Raw genomic sequence first — 16,138 nt, forward strand, 5'->3', positions numbered from 1 at the left:
CCCTGACATCTGGAATGAAATGGAGGCTGCAAATCTAGGCTGAGCCACAATCCATTTAAGGATATGTGGCCATAATGTAGAGTAAGCTAATATAATGCTGATAGAATAATTCCCCACTGATTAAAGAAAAGGTGTAAATTTTAGGTTTATCCTACTGTCTATGGCTCTAAGAAAACCTGCTTTGCATATTTAACTGAGAAGCTTAGCTTTAAAATATAGCATTTCTTAACTTTTGACATCAAAAGGATTGTGATTCTATATTAGGGGAAAATAATTGGATTGGTATGTCACCCTCATTCGGTAAGTTCATCTCATTCTTCTGCTGGAATTTTCTGGTAGACCGACCCTTCTAAACTTCTTGTTCTTTTTTTTTTTTTTTTTTTACTTTTCGTGTTCTTTTTCTTTTCCTCTTCTTATACACTTTCTTCCTCTTTGCTAACCATTGCCCTTTCCATTGGTCCCTTGTTCCTTCTCAAGAAGTCTGCAAATTGGAATATCCTTGAAATGTTTTTAGCCTTCTAAATTCAAATTATGTTTCTAATTGAATAGAATTTGGACTTCCAGTTTTAGAAAACATTACATCCTTAAGGGTTCTAGCTTTCATCTTCAAAAGTTTCTCTCAAATTTTAAAATACTCCTTAATAATATTAACAGCCTATCCACCTGTTATTTTTTTTCTTTTAATCCTAAGAATCTCAAAAAGACTCAAGGTCAAATATCCTTTGGGAAATACTTCTAGTTCACAGAGAGATTGTATGCAACTGAGTGTATGTGATTGAAAGTAATAACAACCAGGTGGACAGCCTTAAGAACATCATGTAGCTTCTGCAGGCCTCAGTTTTCTCCCAATAAAAGGAAATGCTAAGCTCATATCTCTTTCTGAGACTCTTTTGTTGTAAACCCAAACAAGAGTCTTGCAATATCACCCAGAATGTTGACCATGTGTTAACTAATGTGAACTGATGAAGAATTTAAAGTCATTAGAACTGTATTTTATAGGCATATTCTCCCAGACATGGTGGTAGGAGTTTGAGTAGCTATGGCAGTTGAAGTCAATCTAACATTAACTGAGCTTGCAGATTTGGAGGAAAAACCAATGACATTCCACTGGAAAAAATTCATGCTTCTACTAGGAGATAGAACTTATAAGAATGGGGCTGGGAAGGTGGCTCAGTGGTAAAGTGCTTGCCTTGCATGCATGAGGCCCTGGGTTCGATTCCTCAGCACCACATAAGCAGAAAAAGCTAGAAGTGGTGCTATGGCTCAAGTGGTAGAGCGCTAGCCTTGAGCTGAAGAGTTGAGGGACAGTGCCCAGGCCCAGAGTTCAGGCACCATGACTGGCAAAAAAAAAGAACTTATAAGAAATTATATGAAGGGGCTGGGAAGTGGCTCAGTGGTAGAGCGCTCGCCTTGCATGCATGAGGCCCTGTGTTCGATTCCTCAGCACCATATAAGCAAAAAGAAAAAAAGCCGGAAGTGGCGCTGTGGCTCAAGTGGTAGAGCGCTAGCCTTGAGCTGAAGAGCTGAGGGACAGTGCCCAGGCCCAGAGTTCAGGCCCCCACGACCGGACCCCCCAAAAAATGAAATTATGTGAAAGTCCCAGGCAAAACCCCCATATTTCTAAATGGGTACAAGTTGCACAGTATTTGGGACCTCAGCACCTCTACAATACCTGCACATTTTTTCTTGTAGTTTATTAGGGGCGATTGGAAGGGAGAGATGAAGAAGCACCATGAAGTGTTGAGTACCTCGGGAAGGAAGAGTGTGCTTAAATATTACATGGGAATAACTGTTAAACAAGATGGAAGTCAAGACTTAGTATTGTCATGATGTTTCAGACCCTCTTGAAGTGTGAGCTGTTTTGTTTGTTCTTCCTGAGAAGTCCATTCCAAGGCAGAGATGTTAGTTTTGCCATCCTGTTAGTGCAGGCATGAGGGAAATGAACATTACCATCACTGTCCAACAATAGGGATCTTATATCTTGGTGCATTAAGATGGGTAGCATGTTGCAAGAACCAGAATGAATGATGGTCTTTGGGGAGGGAGGGATGCTAAAAGACAAAACATGAAAAATGGGACACAATGACCAACTCTTGCCCCACATAGACTTTTTGATTGAATTTGGAAAATCTTTTGGAATAGTTCTTTTTTTTTTTGGTCTGTTGTGGAGCTTGAACTCTGAGCCTGGGCACTGTCCCTCAGCTCCTCAGCTCAAGGCTAGTACTCTACCACTTGAGCTATAGCACTATTTCTAGTCTTCTGAGGTTTTTATTGGAGATAAGAGTCTCACAGTCTTTCCTGCCTGGGCTGGCTTTGAATTGCAATCCTCAGATCTCAGCCCCCGAGTAGTTAGGATTACAGGTATGAGCCACCAGTGCCCAGTATCTTTTGGAATAGTTCTAATCTAGAAATCTTTCTTCCAGTGAGATCTTATTAAGGTGTCTCACTTTTGACACACATAAAAGTAGAGTCACTCTGATCCCTAAGTAATCTGAGAAATGGATTCCTTTAAGCAAAACAGGAGAATCACTGCATTGAAGATACCAGGTTCCTAAAGATCACGTTGGTTGTGGTAGTAAGGCTTGATTCTAGAAACACCAGTTATCAAAGTCAACTTGTTATTTGCAATTTACCCACACAGGCCTCAATGTCTTCATCTACAAACAAATCTATTAGTAGCATTCTCCTACATGGATTTACAGAAGAATTTAATGAGGCAATAGGATTAGCAAAGTCCTTGTTATGACTTGAATGCTTGAAAGATACTGCAATTCTGTCTGTGGCAGGAATTTTTGGTGTCACCTCAACAATAGGGCTTATAGGGGTGAGTTGCTTAGACATCTGTTTGAGGAAGACTTGCAGCTATGAACTAGGGGAGGAGAGCTGTGGTCATCAGTGACGTCTGAGAGTGGTGTGTTAAAGGGGAGATAGCCAGGAATCTGTAACTGCGAGCTGACCTCAATGGGGGAAAAAGAGGCCTTTGCCTTCTTCCCAATCCTTATCCAGGAGATGCTCCCATGTGCAAAATAGAGTGTTTGAGAACATTATGAATCTACCTCCATGACTCTAAATCTTTCTAGTAGAAGGTGAAAAATGTTGTCTTCCTCTCTGATGCCATTTATATGAAACTAGCGAAGAGAACATGGTTCCTGGAGGGGAGAAGTCAATGGGATTGAAGGCTCAGTGCCAATTCCTGTTTGGCCTCTGTTTCTATGCCTGTGATCTGCTAGGAAGCCACTGTGCCCTTAAAAGGGCAAGTTGAATGAGTAGAATCAGGCCCAAGGGAAGGAGACAAGAGTAACAAGTCTCAGATTATTTTCAGTGATCTAGTTCAGATCCTCATTTCAATAGTACTACAGTTGTTTTTTTCATTCTGCTATACCACATCTTATTCAAGACTCCATCTACCTATAACAGGTAGATGTATAGTAATTCAAAATTTAAGTCCTTTGACTCTGCTGCTCCATTGTTGACCCAAACTCTTTCCAAAACTGAATATATATATATCAGGAGTTTTTAAGGGCTAACATACGATGCAATGTAGTCTGTTGCTTCATGAACTAACCAACTTTCTGAGGGCACACTAATGTGACATACTCTCTTTCCCATTGATTTCACCATAGGCTTTAGAAGATGTCTGAGATTTTATGTAACTACTGTTTGTTTTCCAGCAACAGACAACCTTCTGCCAGTGAGTAGAAGCCATTTATACAATGACTGGAGGTATCCTGGCAGGGAAGTGGCCATCACAGTGCCCAAGGTCAAAGTCACACTCATGGTGAGTGATGGGAAGCATCATTGGGTTTAGGTGCCAACACCTGGCTCAGGATTCTCAACTATCAACTTACTGTTTCCTATGCATACTTGTGCTAAATGTTTAAGTTAGCCCAGAAGCCTCCTCTTTCATAGCTTAGCATGCTCTTTTCCTAGGCAATAATAGGCCCATGTGGTAAAGGCAGTAAATGATCAGCCCCTATCCCCTTTCCCTGAGAGAGTTCTACTTTGGGATAGCTATAACCATATAAGGCAGCAAGATTCCCTAATCCTCGCAGGTCACATGAGTTACCTGAGAGGCCACTCCTTTGGGAGAGCTATGACCATATAAGGCAGCAAGATTCCCCAAATCTCAGAGGTTATAAAGGTCACCTAAAACAATAGCTGGCACTTTTTCTTACTTCTTCCCCCTAATGAGAAGGCATCTTGCCAGCTCCTTTACCAGCAATAAACCTTTTCTTTGTTCTTTGTACCTGGATGTCCACGGTTTTCTGACAAAGTCTAATTTAGTCTAATAGTTTAGTTGTTTTTATTTCTATTCTTCTGACTCTTCTATATCTACCCTGCCTGTTGTGGTCTTAATATATCATCACCACCACCATCAAAAACCTGTTTTACAAATATAATGCCCTATGCAGCAGTGTCTAGAAGTGGAACCTTGGATTGTATATACAGATACAACGTTCTTCAACTTCCTAGCCTCCAGAACTGTGAGCTGAACAAACTTCTGCTGTTTATACATTACCTAATTTCTGATATTTTAGTATAGTGGTTTAAAATACACCAAGAATCTGCCCTTCTAACCAACTCTAAATAGAATCTGTGACTTGACTCCTGCCTGTGTGGCCAGTGAAGTAGGGGGGAGGTTAATTAAGTCTCAGGTTTAATTTAAGGCATGAAGCTGTCTGCCACCTACAAGTCTTTGAAGAGAATTGGGAGCTTAAACTCATCTAAAATGTCTCCCACAGACAGGTCAAGTTCATCAAAAGTAACCTGCCAGCCACTCCAATGGTTAATTCCAGGCAAGTTAATTGACACATCAGTGACAGACAGTGACTCAACATTCATTCTGTCTGATAGAGTCACCTCAGAAAAGTTACCTGGCTTGGTTAAGAATGAATGTTGCTTAACCCTTTAATGTGTAACGTTACACTATCCCTGAAGAAACGGCGTGTGTCTCAGAGCTCTGTGGCAGCACCCAGAGACACCATGCCTCAGTCCTAAATGGTAGGCATGTCATGAGAGAGATACATAGGTCCCAACTATGATCCTTTGCATGTATAAACAGTGCTTTTCATGTATCTGTATAGTCCAGGTATACCATTTTTATGGCAAAGGCAGCAAGTTTATCAAACTGTCCTGAGCCTTGGGCATTGAAGCATCTTGATATTCAGGTTTCATGTAAGCCTTCCCTCAAAAATTCTGTAGGAGGAATCTGAGATGGTGGATTGCATGGACACCTTTGCAAGATTTCTTGTAGTTGTTTACACAGTCTTCCCACTCATTCTGTGGCTCTTTGTCAAGTTCAAATCCTCCTACACGTTGGAGGTGCTCCCAGCTCACTACCTCTGCCTAGAGGGATCTGAATGGTATACATCTTCCTCTCCTCCATGGCTTGACTCCCATGCTCTTTATCGGGACTCTCTTCTGGAGCAATATTGAAACTCACCACTCTCCCTTGATCTTTGCCCTCCTTTATGCCAGCATCCCTTCCTAGTAGCTTATTGACCATGTTACATCAGCTTCTTCACAAGTACAAGCTTAGGTGGATGGAGACTTAATTGGTGCTGCATTACTGGTTAGGCTCTGTGTATAGTAGCAGCTCAATAACTATTTAACTATGACTGGATTCTACCCATGGGAATCCTATGATGGGTGCAGGTGATCTACTTTATGCTAAAGGAGTGCTGAACAACTACTGTGTAACTAAAACACTTCCTACAAGAAGGCCAACATGGAAGAAGATTTGGCTTAGCACCATCAAAGGCCAAGCACTTCCCTTGAATTATTGACGTTTTTATGACTAATATCCTATACTATAAAGCTTTTGGGGGAGATTCTGGAAAGAAGAGGAGGCAGGATCTCAAGAGCTCTGTCACCAAGGGGAATGGATTGTTAAAAGGAACAAGGAACTGCAAGTCCAGCACTTATTACTCCCTGACATCAGGGCTTTCGTTTCCAAGGCCCTGAAGTTTGAAATGTTCCCACATGAACATTGTATTCCAGTCATCTAGTAACTATGAGAAAAGATTAAACAATGTGTGTGAATAAGGTTTTCATTTGGGGAAATCAAAGAAAGGTTGGCTCTGGGAGCTGTTACCTGCTCAGCCTACAACCATCCATTCACCTCTCCACAAGGGGATTCAGTATTGGGGCAATGTGGCTTGGATGCACTTACCGTGGCCAAGAGGGAATCCAAGAAATTTCCAGAAAAGACCGCACCTGTGGCAAAAGAGGTGCTGAGATGCAGGCTGGTTCCTGTGAGGGTCCCTTCCAGTCCACCAAGCTGCTCAATGAAGTGGATGTTGGAGGGATTTTCTGCAAGACAAAAAGAGGTAAAAAGGATATGAAGCTGGGGGTTGGCATGACTGGGTACCCAAAGGTCTCCATTGCATAGAGGACCAGTAGCTGCTCTAAGGTCTGTGGCTCTATCCCTATTCCAGTATGCTTGTTTACTTTCCTAAAGATATGCTTGCCCTTCAGTTGTGTAGCCTTCCCTTTTGGGTACCTTCATTTTCAATGGGTCATTCTCCAGGGAAATATGCTGGTTGTCAGCTTTATATAATTTATCTTTTGAACCAAGATACTTCTGAAAGGGGTCAGTGTCATCAAGTTCCCTAGGACAATAGGCATCCATAGGGAAACACTATCACCCCTGTTATAGTCCTGTCTCATGATACTGTTCTACAGATGACATGACACTGTCTTGGGTTCAAGAGGAGTTGGCTGAGCTTAGAGTAAGTCAGAGGCATGCCTTTCATATGCCTTTACTGTGTATGTGAATCTTCCAAGCATCTTCTTCCAGTACAAGTTCTGTTTTACTGGGTCCAGGGAGGGTTCCAGGAGTCTATATATATTGCTCAGGCACTCATGTGTTTTCTTCAGCCCATTCATGGTCCATGCTTTAAAGTGGAAGGGCATGCAGGATCTTTATTGAGGCTGGTAGTCAAAATACCCATTGGAATATTCAGACTGGCCCAATCTACAACTTATGCTGCTTTAGGAAGACTGCTTTGAGCACAACTATCTTTTGTTGGGAGTAAGAGCAGAGGTACTTACTGACTTTATTGTGGGATTATCAACTCAAAAGAGAGCAACATTGGAAGATGGAGATAGTGCCTCCATTAGAACACAGGAAATGAATGCATGCTAACCGTGCTTACCGCCTATCATACAAATATCCTGGCTTCCTAAACTCAGATCCCTCCCCATTCACCGTGGATGCAAATATGGACTTTTTCATGTCACTCTGTGGAGACAGGCTGTGAAGAACCAGCATAGATATGGTGATGCTCTGGTTACTGTTATTGCTGGGAGAATCAAACTTCCCTGTCTCTGTTGTCTCTGACTCTCTCTTTTTTTCTTTCTCTCTCATCTTTCATCTCTGGCCCAGGAGTCTTGTGTCTTCTCCCAGAATCCATGGGACTGTGGTAGATTAACTTGTTAGTTTGCAAATGGTACAAAGTCTTGGATCCTTTGTGGTTCTCAACTTTACATTTATTGATATAGATCAAATCAAATCCAAGAGACATACAACTCAGAATTCATAGTTTTCTAAAACTGTATTATTCCTTAATTCCTTAACTTATTCCACAGTAAGTTAGGGGGAAGTGACATATTGGTGGTATTAGTGAGTCATTTTCTTCTAAGAACAGCAATATTTTTATAATAGATGATCAGGGCAGGACTCATGCCAACCCACATCTCTCCTCACAGTCCTCAATTCCATAGACCTTTTTCCAACTATTGCCATTCCATGTAAACCAGAGGTCTCAGCTTTCCTGGCGATTTTCTTACAAGTTCCTGAACATTCTGTACCAAAGAGTTGGCAGCCAGACTTTCAGCTCCCATGTCAGTATGACCCTGCCCAGCCAGACAAAGAACAAGGAATTGAGTCAGCTGGAAAGTGACTTGTTAGTTAATTTGACAAGAGCTGCCTGGTGCCAGAGATTCTTCAGCAAAACAAAACCTGTAAAGCCCTGGTGGGTGAGCAACCAGACACACCTCTGGACCAGTACAAAGCTAATTTATCTCCTTCCAACCAAGCTAACCTACTAGTCTTCTTCTAACTTACATTCTTACTTTATTTAAACCTAGGAAGTTACAGATGGTTCAAACGAGAAGGAGAAAATACAGTATAAATAAAAGCTACAACCAATGGCTTTGTAGTGGTAACAGGCTGGTAGATGTCCGTTGGAAACTATGGATCTTAGATGTCAACACCGGATGTGAAGAGTCTTCATGCCAGACATGGATGTTCCTCATCTGCTGCACTGTCCCTCCCTGGCCACTGTTATGGGGGTGGGGGGGAAGGAGGGAGTGGGAAATGCACAGATCCTCTCCAAATTCCTCTGCTTTGCTTATCTAGTTTAATCCAAGCCCAGCCTGGCTTAGGCATTCCTAATTGTGAATTCTCACAAGGCATTTTTCTGTCTTCTAGATTCAGGTAAAATCACATATCCAGGACCGCTTTTTGTGATCATCTTTGAGCTGGTTTGATGGGGTCCTTTTAGGCATAATTCTCCTTTTCCAAAATTCCCCCTCAACTTTCCAGTCTTTTCAGTAGTGAATTGCAGAGTGTCTGCCAGTGCCCATTAACACCTCCCACCCAAAGGCACACAGGACTTCTTTTCTATGTTCATCCACCCTACTTCCTGTGTCCATCATGTTGAGAAAGCTTCATTTGAGCTCCTTTTTCATATGGTGGTGGCAAGAATATTGAGTGGAATATTCTCTTCTTTCTTCAAGGGCTGTTTCTAGTTTAGAAGTGTATCACTCAGAGATAGGAGGATGGAGATGCAAGGGAGACACTTGGGACATAAAAATGTATGATCCCAAGAGTAAACACTAGTCAAGTTTGCTTGCCACATGTCTTACATGCCTGGCCACCAGGAAGGAAAAGCCTGGCCTTAAGTCTCATGCTGGATAGATAGACTGCTACAGGCAGAGCCTTCCTGGCAGTTTTCAAGCTTGCATCACTCCCATTAAAACTGAACCTGTTGCTGGCCTTCGTCCTTCTTCTGGTGGCAATATCCCTCAATAGAGTGGCCGTGGCAGATGTTGTTCCTACATTCTGATACCACCATAGAACAGGCTCTGCTGGATGATACCACAGTAAGGTGAGCACCCAGCATGACATGTGGCCAAGTGTTTAAAGCTATCTGGGCTCCATTCTGATTTCTTAAGTGCTTTGGCTATGCATTATGAAAAGAACATTGGGACATCAATTAAACATTATAACTATCTCTTACTTGAATTTTGCTTTCAAATCATGACTTACTCAGTTCAGTGAGGATGGGAACTCGTCGAAACTTTCTCTCACTACATTCATTATATTCAGTTGTGATCCCTTCTTTCGATAAAGACAGACAACACAGAGGGAAAAAAAGGTGATAAAATACAAATTAAATGACGTGTAGTATTTGGTCATGGTGTACAAGAACACCATGTTGTCTTGGTGTTTTAATCTTAACTGAGTCACTCTCAGGCCAAATCCCAAATAATTGTCTATATTTAGAGAACAAGAAACGATATTACAGCTGTCCTTTGCTATCTGCAAGGAATTTATTCCAGGAGCCTTTATGGATACCAAAATTCTTAGGTGCCATAAAGTGGTATGGCATTTTCCCAGACCTATGCACACTCTCACATACTCTTTAAATCATCTCTAAATTATCTATATTTAATAACCTCCTAAAAAGATGTAAATGCTGGCTAAATAGTTATTGTTGTATTATGACAAAACATCTGAATATATTTAGTGGAAATTCCTTTTTCCCCCATCTTCTGTATGTAATTGATCTGAATCCCTCAAACTCAGAACCCATGTACAGACTGTAACTGGGTCTCTTCAGCACCTCCTTTCGAAATACGCTATCTGCAGGATATGTGTGTGTGTGTGTGTGTGTGTGTAGAAAGTGGCACTTCAAGTGAATTCCAATAGTTGCTTACTAACACCAAAACAATTATTAACAACTATTGTCCATAGGGTACAAGTGCTTAGGTAATAGCTCAGTCACTCAGAACCTACAACAAATGGCTTTATTTACAGAACTTCTAGGAAATTTTCAATAAATTGGTGCTGCTGCTATGAATGCTTTCAGAGATACAGGACATCTGGCTCCTGGTATACTCTGCCTCTTCCAAGATCCTCTCTGGACAATGACATCTGCTTGGCTACATTCTCCCCTTCTTGTCTCTATCCATAATTGCTTGGGCTTCTGTAGACTGAGATTGGATGCCAGTTGGAGCTCAGTTTTCAGATAGTTTTCCTCCTGCCTTAGTAGATATGGCACCTCAATTCCCTCCATGAGCCTGAGATCCAGAACACTCCTGGTGTAACTACACTAATCTACACAATTTTGTCATACGATGAACTATGAAGACTGTAAAAAACAAACATGACACTAGAATCTGGGTCTCTAAGTTAATAAATATTTAAAGAAAGAAAAAGAGATAAATGGAAAACTAGGGTACAGTTTTTCTTTTTTCATTATAATGATTTCACTGGATGCCTGTGGCTCATGTCTGTAATCTTTGCTACTTGGGAGACTGAGATCTGAAGATTGCAGTTCAAAGCCAGCCTGGTTGGGAAAGTTCATGAAACTCTTATCTCCAGTTAACTACCAAGAAACCAGAAGTGGAGCTGTGGCTTAAGTGGTAGAATGTTAGCCTTGAGCAAAAAGCTCAGGGGCAGTGCCCAGCCCTGATTATCAAGTCCCAGGAGCAGCTCTCTGTCTCTGTCTCTGTCTCTGTCTCTGTCTCTTCTCTCTCTCTCTCTCTCTCTCTCTCTCTCTCTCTCTCTCTCTCTCTCTCTCTCTCTCTTTCACACACACACACACACACCATAATAATAATCTTATCAGAAACAATGTTTTAAAACTGTTGGCTACTCTTCTTGAATTTTTCTGAGGATCTGCCTAACAAGGAAAAGTTATCATGGAAATTCACAGTCTATTTGGAGTTAAGATCCCCACAACATTGGAAGGGGCTGAAACACTAAGAGGTTCCTTTGTCTACTGAGTGAGATGACTGATGGGGAGAAGTGTGGAAATGAATAAAGGGAAGACCACCTAGAGCAGATTCAGGAAGGTAAGGGGGAATCAAGTCCCTGAAGTGGAGGCAAGGAAGAAGTGGAAATCCAAAGGGAGATATTTTTGTTTTTCCTTTTCCCCCAGAGGAAATGCTTTGAACTACAATATTTATTCCTACTCGATCCCTCCAAGAATTATGCAGCCAAGAGCCACTTCTGATTAGTGAATGGAAGGTCTGAATGTATTTCTGACAGCCTCTAAATTCTGAGAGGAAAGGATAAAGCAGAAAGTCCACCAGAATAACTTAGCACAGTGGTTTATAATTAGAACTCACAGTAATTCTAATAATTTTCTGAAACCCTTTAGGTTTAGGTAAGGAAATGGAAGGCCATGAGCTAACTGGATTACATGGCAATTTAAGAAGGTTCACATCAGTTTCTGCCTTAAACTATTTTTCCTACCAAAAATGGAGACTTGGGAGAATTGAAATTTTACTTGTCATGATTTATAAGGTAATTTTATCTATTTTATGTGTCCTTCTTTTCCCTCTTCCATCCCTCTTTTCTTTCCTTCCCTTCCTTTTCTGCTTCATTTCTTTCTTTCTTCCTTCTTTCCTTCCTTCCTTCCTTCCTTCTTGCCTTCCTTCCTTCCTTCCTTCTTGCCTTCCTGCCTGCCTGCCTGGCTGCCTTCTTTCCTCCCTCTTTCCTTTCCTCCCTCCTTCATCCTCCTGCCCTACCTTCCTTCCTTCTTCAAAATTTGAAACAAATATATCTATTCTAGGTCTGTGGACAGACTCTGTCCAAGTGATATATCCCACACTACAATAAAACATTATTAGAAAGTGATGAATATAATAAATTCTTCAGGAACTAGTCACTGATGTGGAGATATGACAAGATAAGTCTCTGAAGAGGCTTTTCTGAGATTAAAATAGAGTTCTCAGGGATGACAAAGACATTTAGGCAGATTGAGTGGAGTAAGAGACCTATGGCAGGACAGAGTCAGTATAAATAGGATGAATTAGGAGAAAATTCAAATTCTCTACTGGCTTGCAAGATCCTGTATGATTTTCCTATGATTGCCATGGATGTTGACCAATTATATAGAATTTATTATATAGAATTTAAAGTAGGAAACTGAAACTCTCTCATAAATATTTACAAATATTTGTCTGGAAGCTGGAAGCTGTAGACAGGAGAGATAAGAATTACATGACTGTCAAATTGACTCTGTGAACTAAGTATAGTTAGATCACTCTGAAGATGAGTGATAGATTGGCCAAAGTCCATACAGCTTGTCACTGATGGGCGGGTTTTATACCCTGAGTAGCACTCACTTCAAAGCCCATATCTTTTTTAAGGGGACCACTTTATCCCTCTATTAAAGTATCCAAGGTATGATTGGCATTTCCATAAAATATTAAGATCAGTTTCCTGTAAAGTGAAAAAAAAAACTCTCCCTGGGGAAATCCTTCTTTAATTCCTGTTTTCTGATCCCAGTTTCCTGTTGTAAAAGGGCTTGGAATACCTGGCTTTATTTGCTTGTTTGTCTGTTTTTGCCAGACCTAGGGCTTGAACTTAGGGTCTGGGCACTGTTCCTGAGCCTCTTTGTGCTCAAGGCTAGCACTCTCCCATTTGAGCCACAGCACCCCTTCCAGCTTTTTCTGAGTAGTTTATTGAAGATAAGAGTCTCACAGACTTACTTGCCTGGACTGGCTTTGAACTGTGATCCTCAGATCTCAGACTCCTGAGTAGCTAGGATGACAGGCGTGAGCCACTGGGACCCAGCTGAAACACCTGAATTTTATATATTGGTATAAATATTTGTTTCTGATTTTGACAAAGGATGACAACTGAATTCCTGCCTTAGCTCTGTCTTTCCATGTAGAGCAATGGGTAATTTGAATAAACATCCAATCATAGATCCAAGTATATTTTACTAATGTCAATATTTTTGCTACCTAACAGTACAGAATATTATACCTGAAATCTCCCAGGCTGGCAGGGTGCTATTACAAAAGATTGCTTAATTGTAGATTATTAATGTACATTTAAATTTCAGTAGCATATTAAGTTGTCAGACTTAATTACTGTTGTATGTTTAGATTATGCTCAGATTATTTAGTTCGGTACCTAGGTTTGCCAACCTGTTCTCCTGTGATGTGACAGGGTTGTAATTAGAGCATTACTGGGAAACCTTTCCATTTCCCATGGTGAGGCCCTGAATGTCTGGGGTTCTCAGGGCTCCTTGGAGAGTCCTCACTTGGCTGTGTACCCCCCATTTTCAACCTTCTATGGCACATCTTTATAGGGAATAGCATCAAGGAGCCTAGCTTGACATCAGATATGAGTTTATCATGGTTGAAAGAGGTGGAAAAACACCCTTGAGTCCTACAAAGGGCTCACCAGATTCAATGGGAAAAGTTTTCTCAATCAGAGTGTTATGGACCTTTATCACATGGGGCCAAGAGATTTTTAGCAGCATGGCTGACCTATATGAGCTAGATGCTGATTGCATCCCTTCAGTGTGATACCAAATCTGTCTCCAGACACTGTCAGATAGCTGCTTGGGTCAATATTGTCTTTTCTTAAGGGAAACTGAAAGGAAATAGCCCACTAGCTATTAGTTTGGTGATCAGGATGGAAAATGTTTTCTCCCTCTGGTGAAAACTGACCCATTCTTGTACTTTCTGTCTTTGGCGGCAAGAGTACCTCTTTGGTGTGGTGCCAAGAAGAGTGTTGATGTGAATTTGGAAGCATCTCATTGAGAACTGGGGTGTTTTACATAGGAAGCCTACTCTGGCTCCTCTAATGCCTGCACAATCAGTGAAATGTCTGAGTAATTAATTCAGGTGTTTCCTAAAGATGTAGTCAACATACAACTTCACTGATCTTGGTGCCAGAGAAAGAAACATTGATGACTTTTGTTTGGTGGTTTACTAGGGCCTGACAATGAAGCACATGAAAGCTCTTCAGGAGTGAAGTGCACTGGCTCATTTGCTTCCATTCAATATCACTATTAAAAGTGATAGTATTTATCTCCAGTGTTGAGCGAAATCAAAAGGACAGAAAGACCAGTTTTCTATTTTGAATAGATCCCTGCTTCTAATTTGCTCCCTCTTTGTAATTTGAAGCCGGAGCTTGACATTTTTAGCCTACAGAAGTTTGAAGGAATCTTTCAGATAATCTTCTAAAAGCTATGTACTGAAAGCATTTTAGAAAGAAAAAGAATTACAGTTCTTGGTTTCAACCTGAAATAAAAATTGTAACATCAATATAACAGCTAATGAGAAGTGATTGATAGTTGGACTAACTTGTTTATGTTTTCTAAAAAATAGAAACATTTAGAATTCTGTGATTTACCCTAAAACTAGGAAAATAGTATGATAATATTAACAAATGGAATATTATAATATTCTATTTAGAAGCATATAAATGACTTATTTTGACTTAGATATACATGACTTCATTTGATGAGGTATTTCCAAGTAAATAACTGTAAGCTACTATTCTTAAACTATTGTCATGGTTGGAAGGGGTCCCAAAAGATCTGTAGTTCAATTTTCACCCTTTTCATAAAGTATTCCAATATTGCTTTATTCTACCCTTCCAAGCCTCATCCAATCAGGAAAGCTGTTCTGACCTGTGGTTGAAGATTCCTGGGGACCGGTGGCGATTCGCAGTGATCCAATGTTGAGTGTGGCCATGATGGCCTCTGTGTCCACCAGAGTTGGACTGCTACATGGCTTGGGTGAGGGGGCTAAGATAGTACACATGGAGCAGTCCTCTATGTTGACTGTGTGTAGGTCTCCAATATAGAGTGCAGATCCCTAAGGAAAGAACACCAGATTGTGAAGGGACTTGTCAGATGGTAGTGCCCTATTTAGGTGATGTTTTCTTCAAGCTGTAGTTTCCACGGACATGAATTTGTTATTTATTCATTCCTTCACTCCCTCATTTGTTTTGGTTTTTTTGAAATAGAGTCTCACTGTGTAGCTCAAAATGTCATTGAGTGTGCTACATGCTCTAGGTGGATCTAGAACTTGACCAGCCTCCTGCTTCTAAAGCCTCCTGAGAGCAGGAATTGTAGGCATGTGCAACTACACCTGGCTTACTGCCTTGGTTTCTTTTTTATTTAATTAATTAATTAATTAATTAATTAATTAATTAATTAATTAATTAATTTATCTATCTATTATCGAGTATATTTTTCCTTCCTTATCAATCACTAGTATCTTATTGTGAGTAGATTTCACAGACTCTTGCTAGAGAGCAAGTTTTAGATAGATGAGACAAAGGAGGTTAGGATAATGAGGAGCATAAATCCATTTTGATGACACAAGCAGGAGAAGAGTAGAGTAAGAGGAACTGAGAAAGAGTAACACAGAATTAATAAAGGCAACTTGCTCAAGATTGCACAGTAGGTAAATGGCAAAACTAGGATTTAAATTCAGAAGTATAGCAAAGGTAATCTGGAGTTACTGGCGGTGAAGAATCAGAGAAAGGAGACATTATGGAGTTAAAGTTAAATGTTTAGTCTCAGAATCTTGCTAGTAGCCCAGCCGATTTGTTTTCTTCAGATTAACCAGCAACCTCACACTTGTTTCTTTCATTTGGTGGAGAAATTCAGAGCACTTTGAGTCTTGATAGTCTTTATAGTCTTTATAGTGTTGGTAATTTCCAACACTAGTTAAATATGGTCATTTTCTTTTTTTATTTCCCCTTTGTATGAACAAGGGGAATGGAACAGGGAACTTCATGGTAGGATTTATAAAGAGAGACTTCAATTTGATTCTTGAGGGAATCTGCATTGAAGTTTGAAAATATTCTTTACATATCACAGCATTATTTCATGAAAATCCAAAGTGGTGCATTTCAAAGTGCAAACAATATTTTCATCCAGGGAAGTGGCCACATAAATTAGGAATAAAGACCTTTGAAGTTAAATGCAAATATAATTGCAACAATAATGCATGGATGGATAATGGGTCCAGGTTTAGTCCATTTGTGTGGTCTTATTCCTGCTGCTATAACAGAAGACCACTCTGAGTAACTTATTATGGAAAAAAAATTTCTCATAGTTCTAGAGTCTGGAAAATGCAGGATATGACC

General features: G+C 40.5%; 1 protein-coding gene across 1 annotated transcript in view; it reads right to left on the minus strand.

Annotated features, from left to right (window-relative positions):
* The window catches only part of Kcnu1 (potassium calcium-activated channel subfamily U member 1), a 167,878-nt gene that overhangs the window by 10,612 nt on the left and 141,128 nt on the right, over positions 1 to 16,138 (minus strand). The window contains exons 22-24 of the mRNA XM_070016038.1: positions 14,670 to 14,856; positions 9,275 to 9,346; positions 6,173 to 6,312 (exon numbers count right to left, since the gene is read on the minus strand). Coding sequence (XP_069872139.1) covers positions 6,173 to 6,312; positions 9,275 to 9,346; positions 14,670 to 14,856 — 399 coding nt within the window. The remainder of the gene's footprint in view (positions 1 to 6,172; positions 6,313 to 9,274; positions 9,347 to 14,669; positions 14,857 to 16,138) is intronic.

The sequence above is a fragment of the Dipodomys merriami genome, unplaced genomic scaffold (genome assembly GCF_024711535.1).
Source record: "Dipodomys merriami isolate MVZ:Mamm:240054 unplaced genomic scaffold, mDipMer1.0.p SCAF_12, whole genome shotgun sequence".
In the NCBI taxonomy this organism is placed as follows: domain Eukaryota; kingdom Metazoa; phylum Chordata; class Mammalia; order Rodentia; family Heteromyidae; genus Dipodomys; species Dipodomys merriami.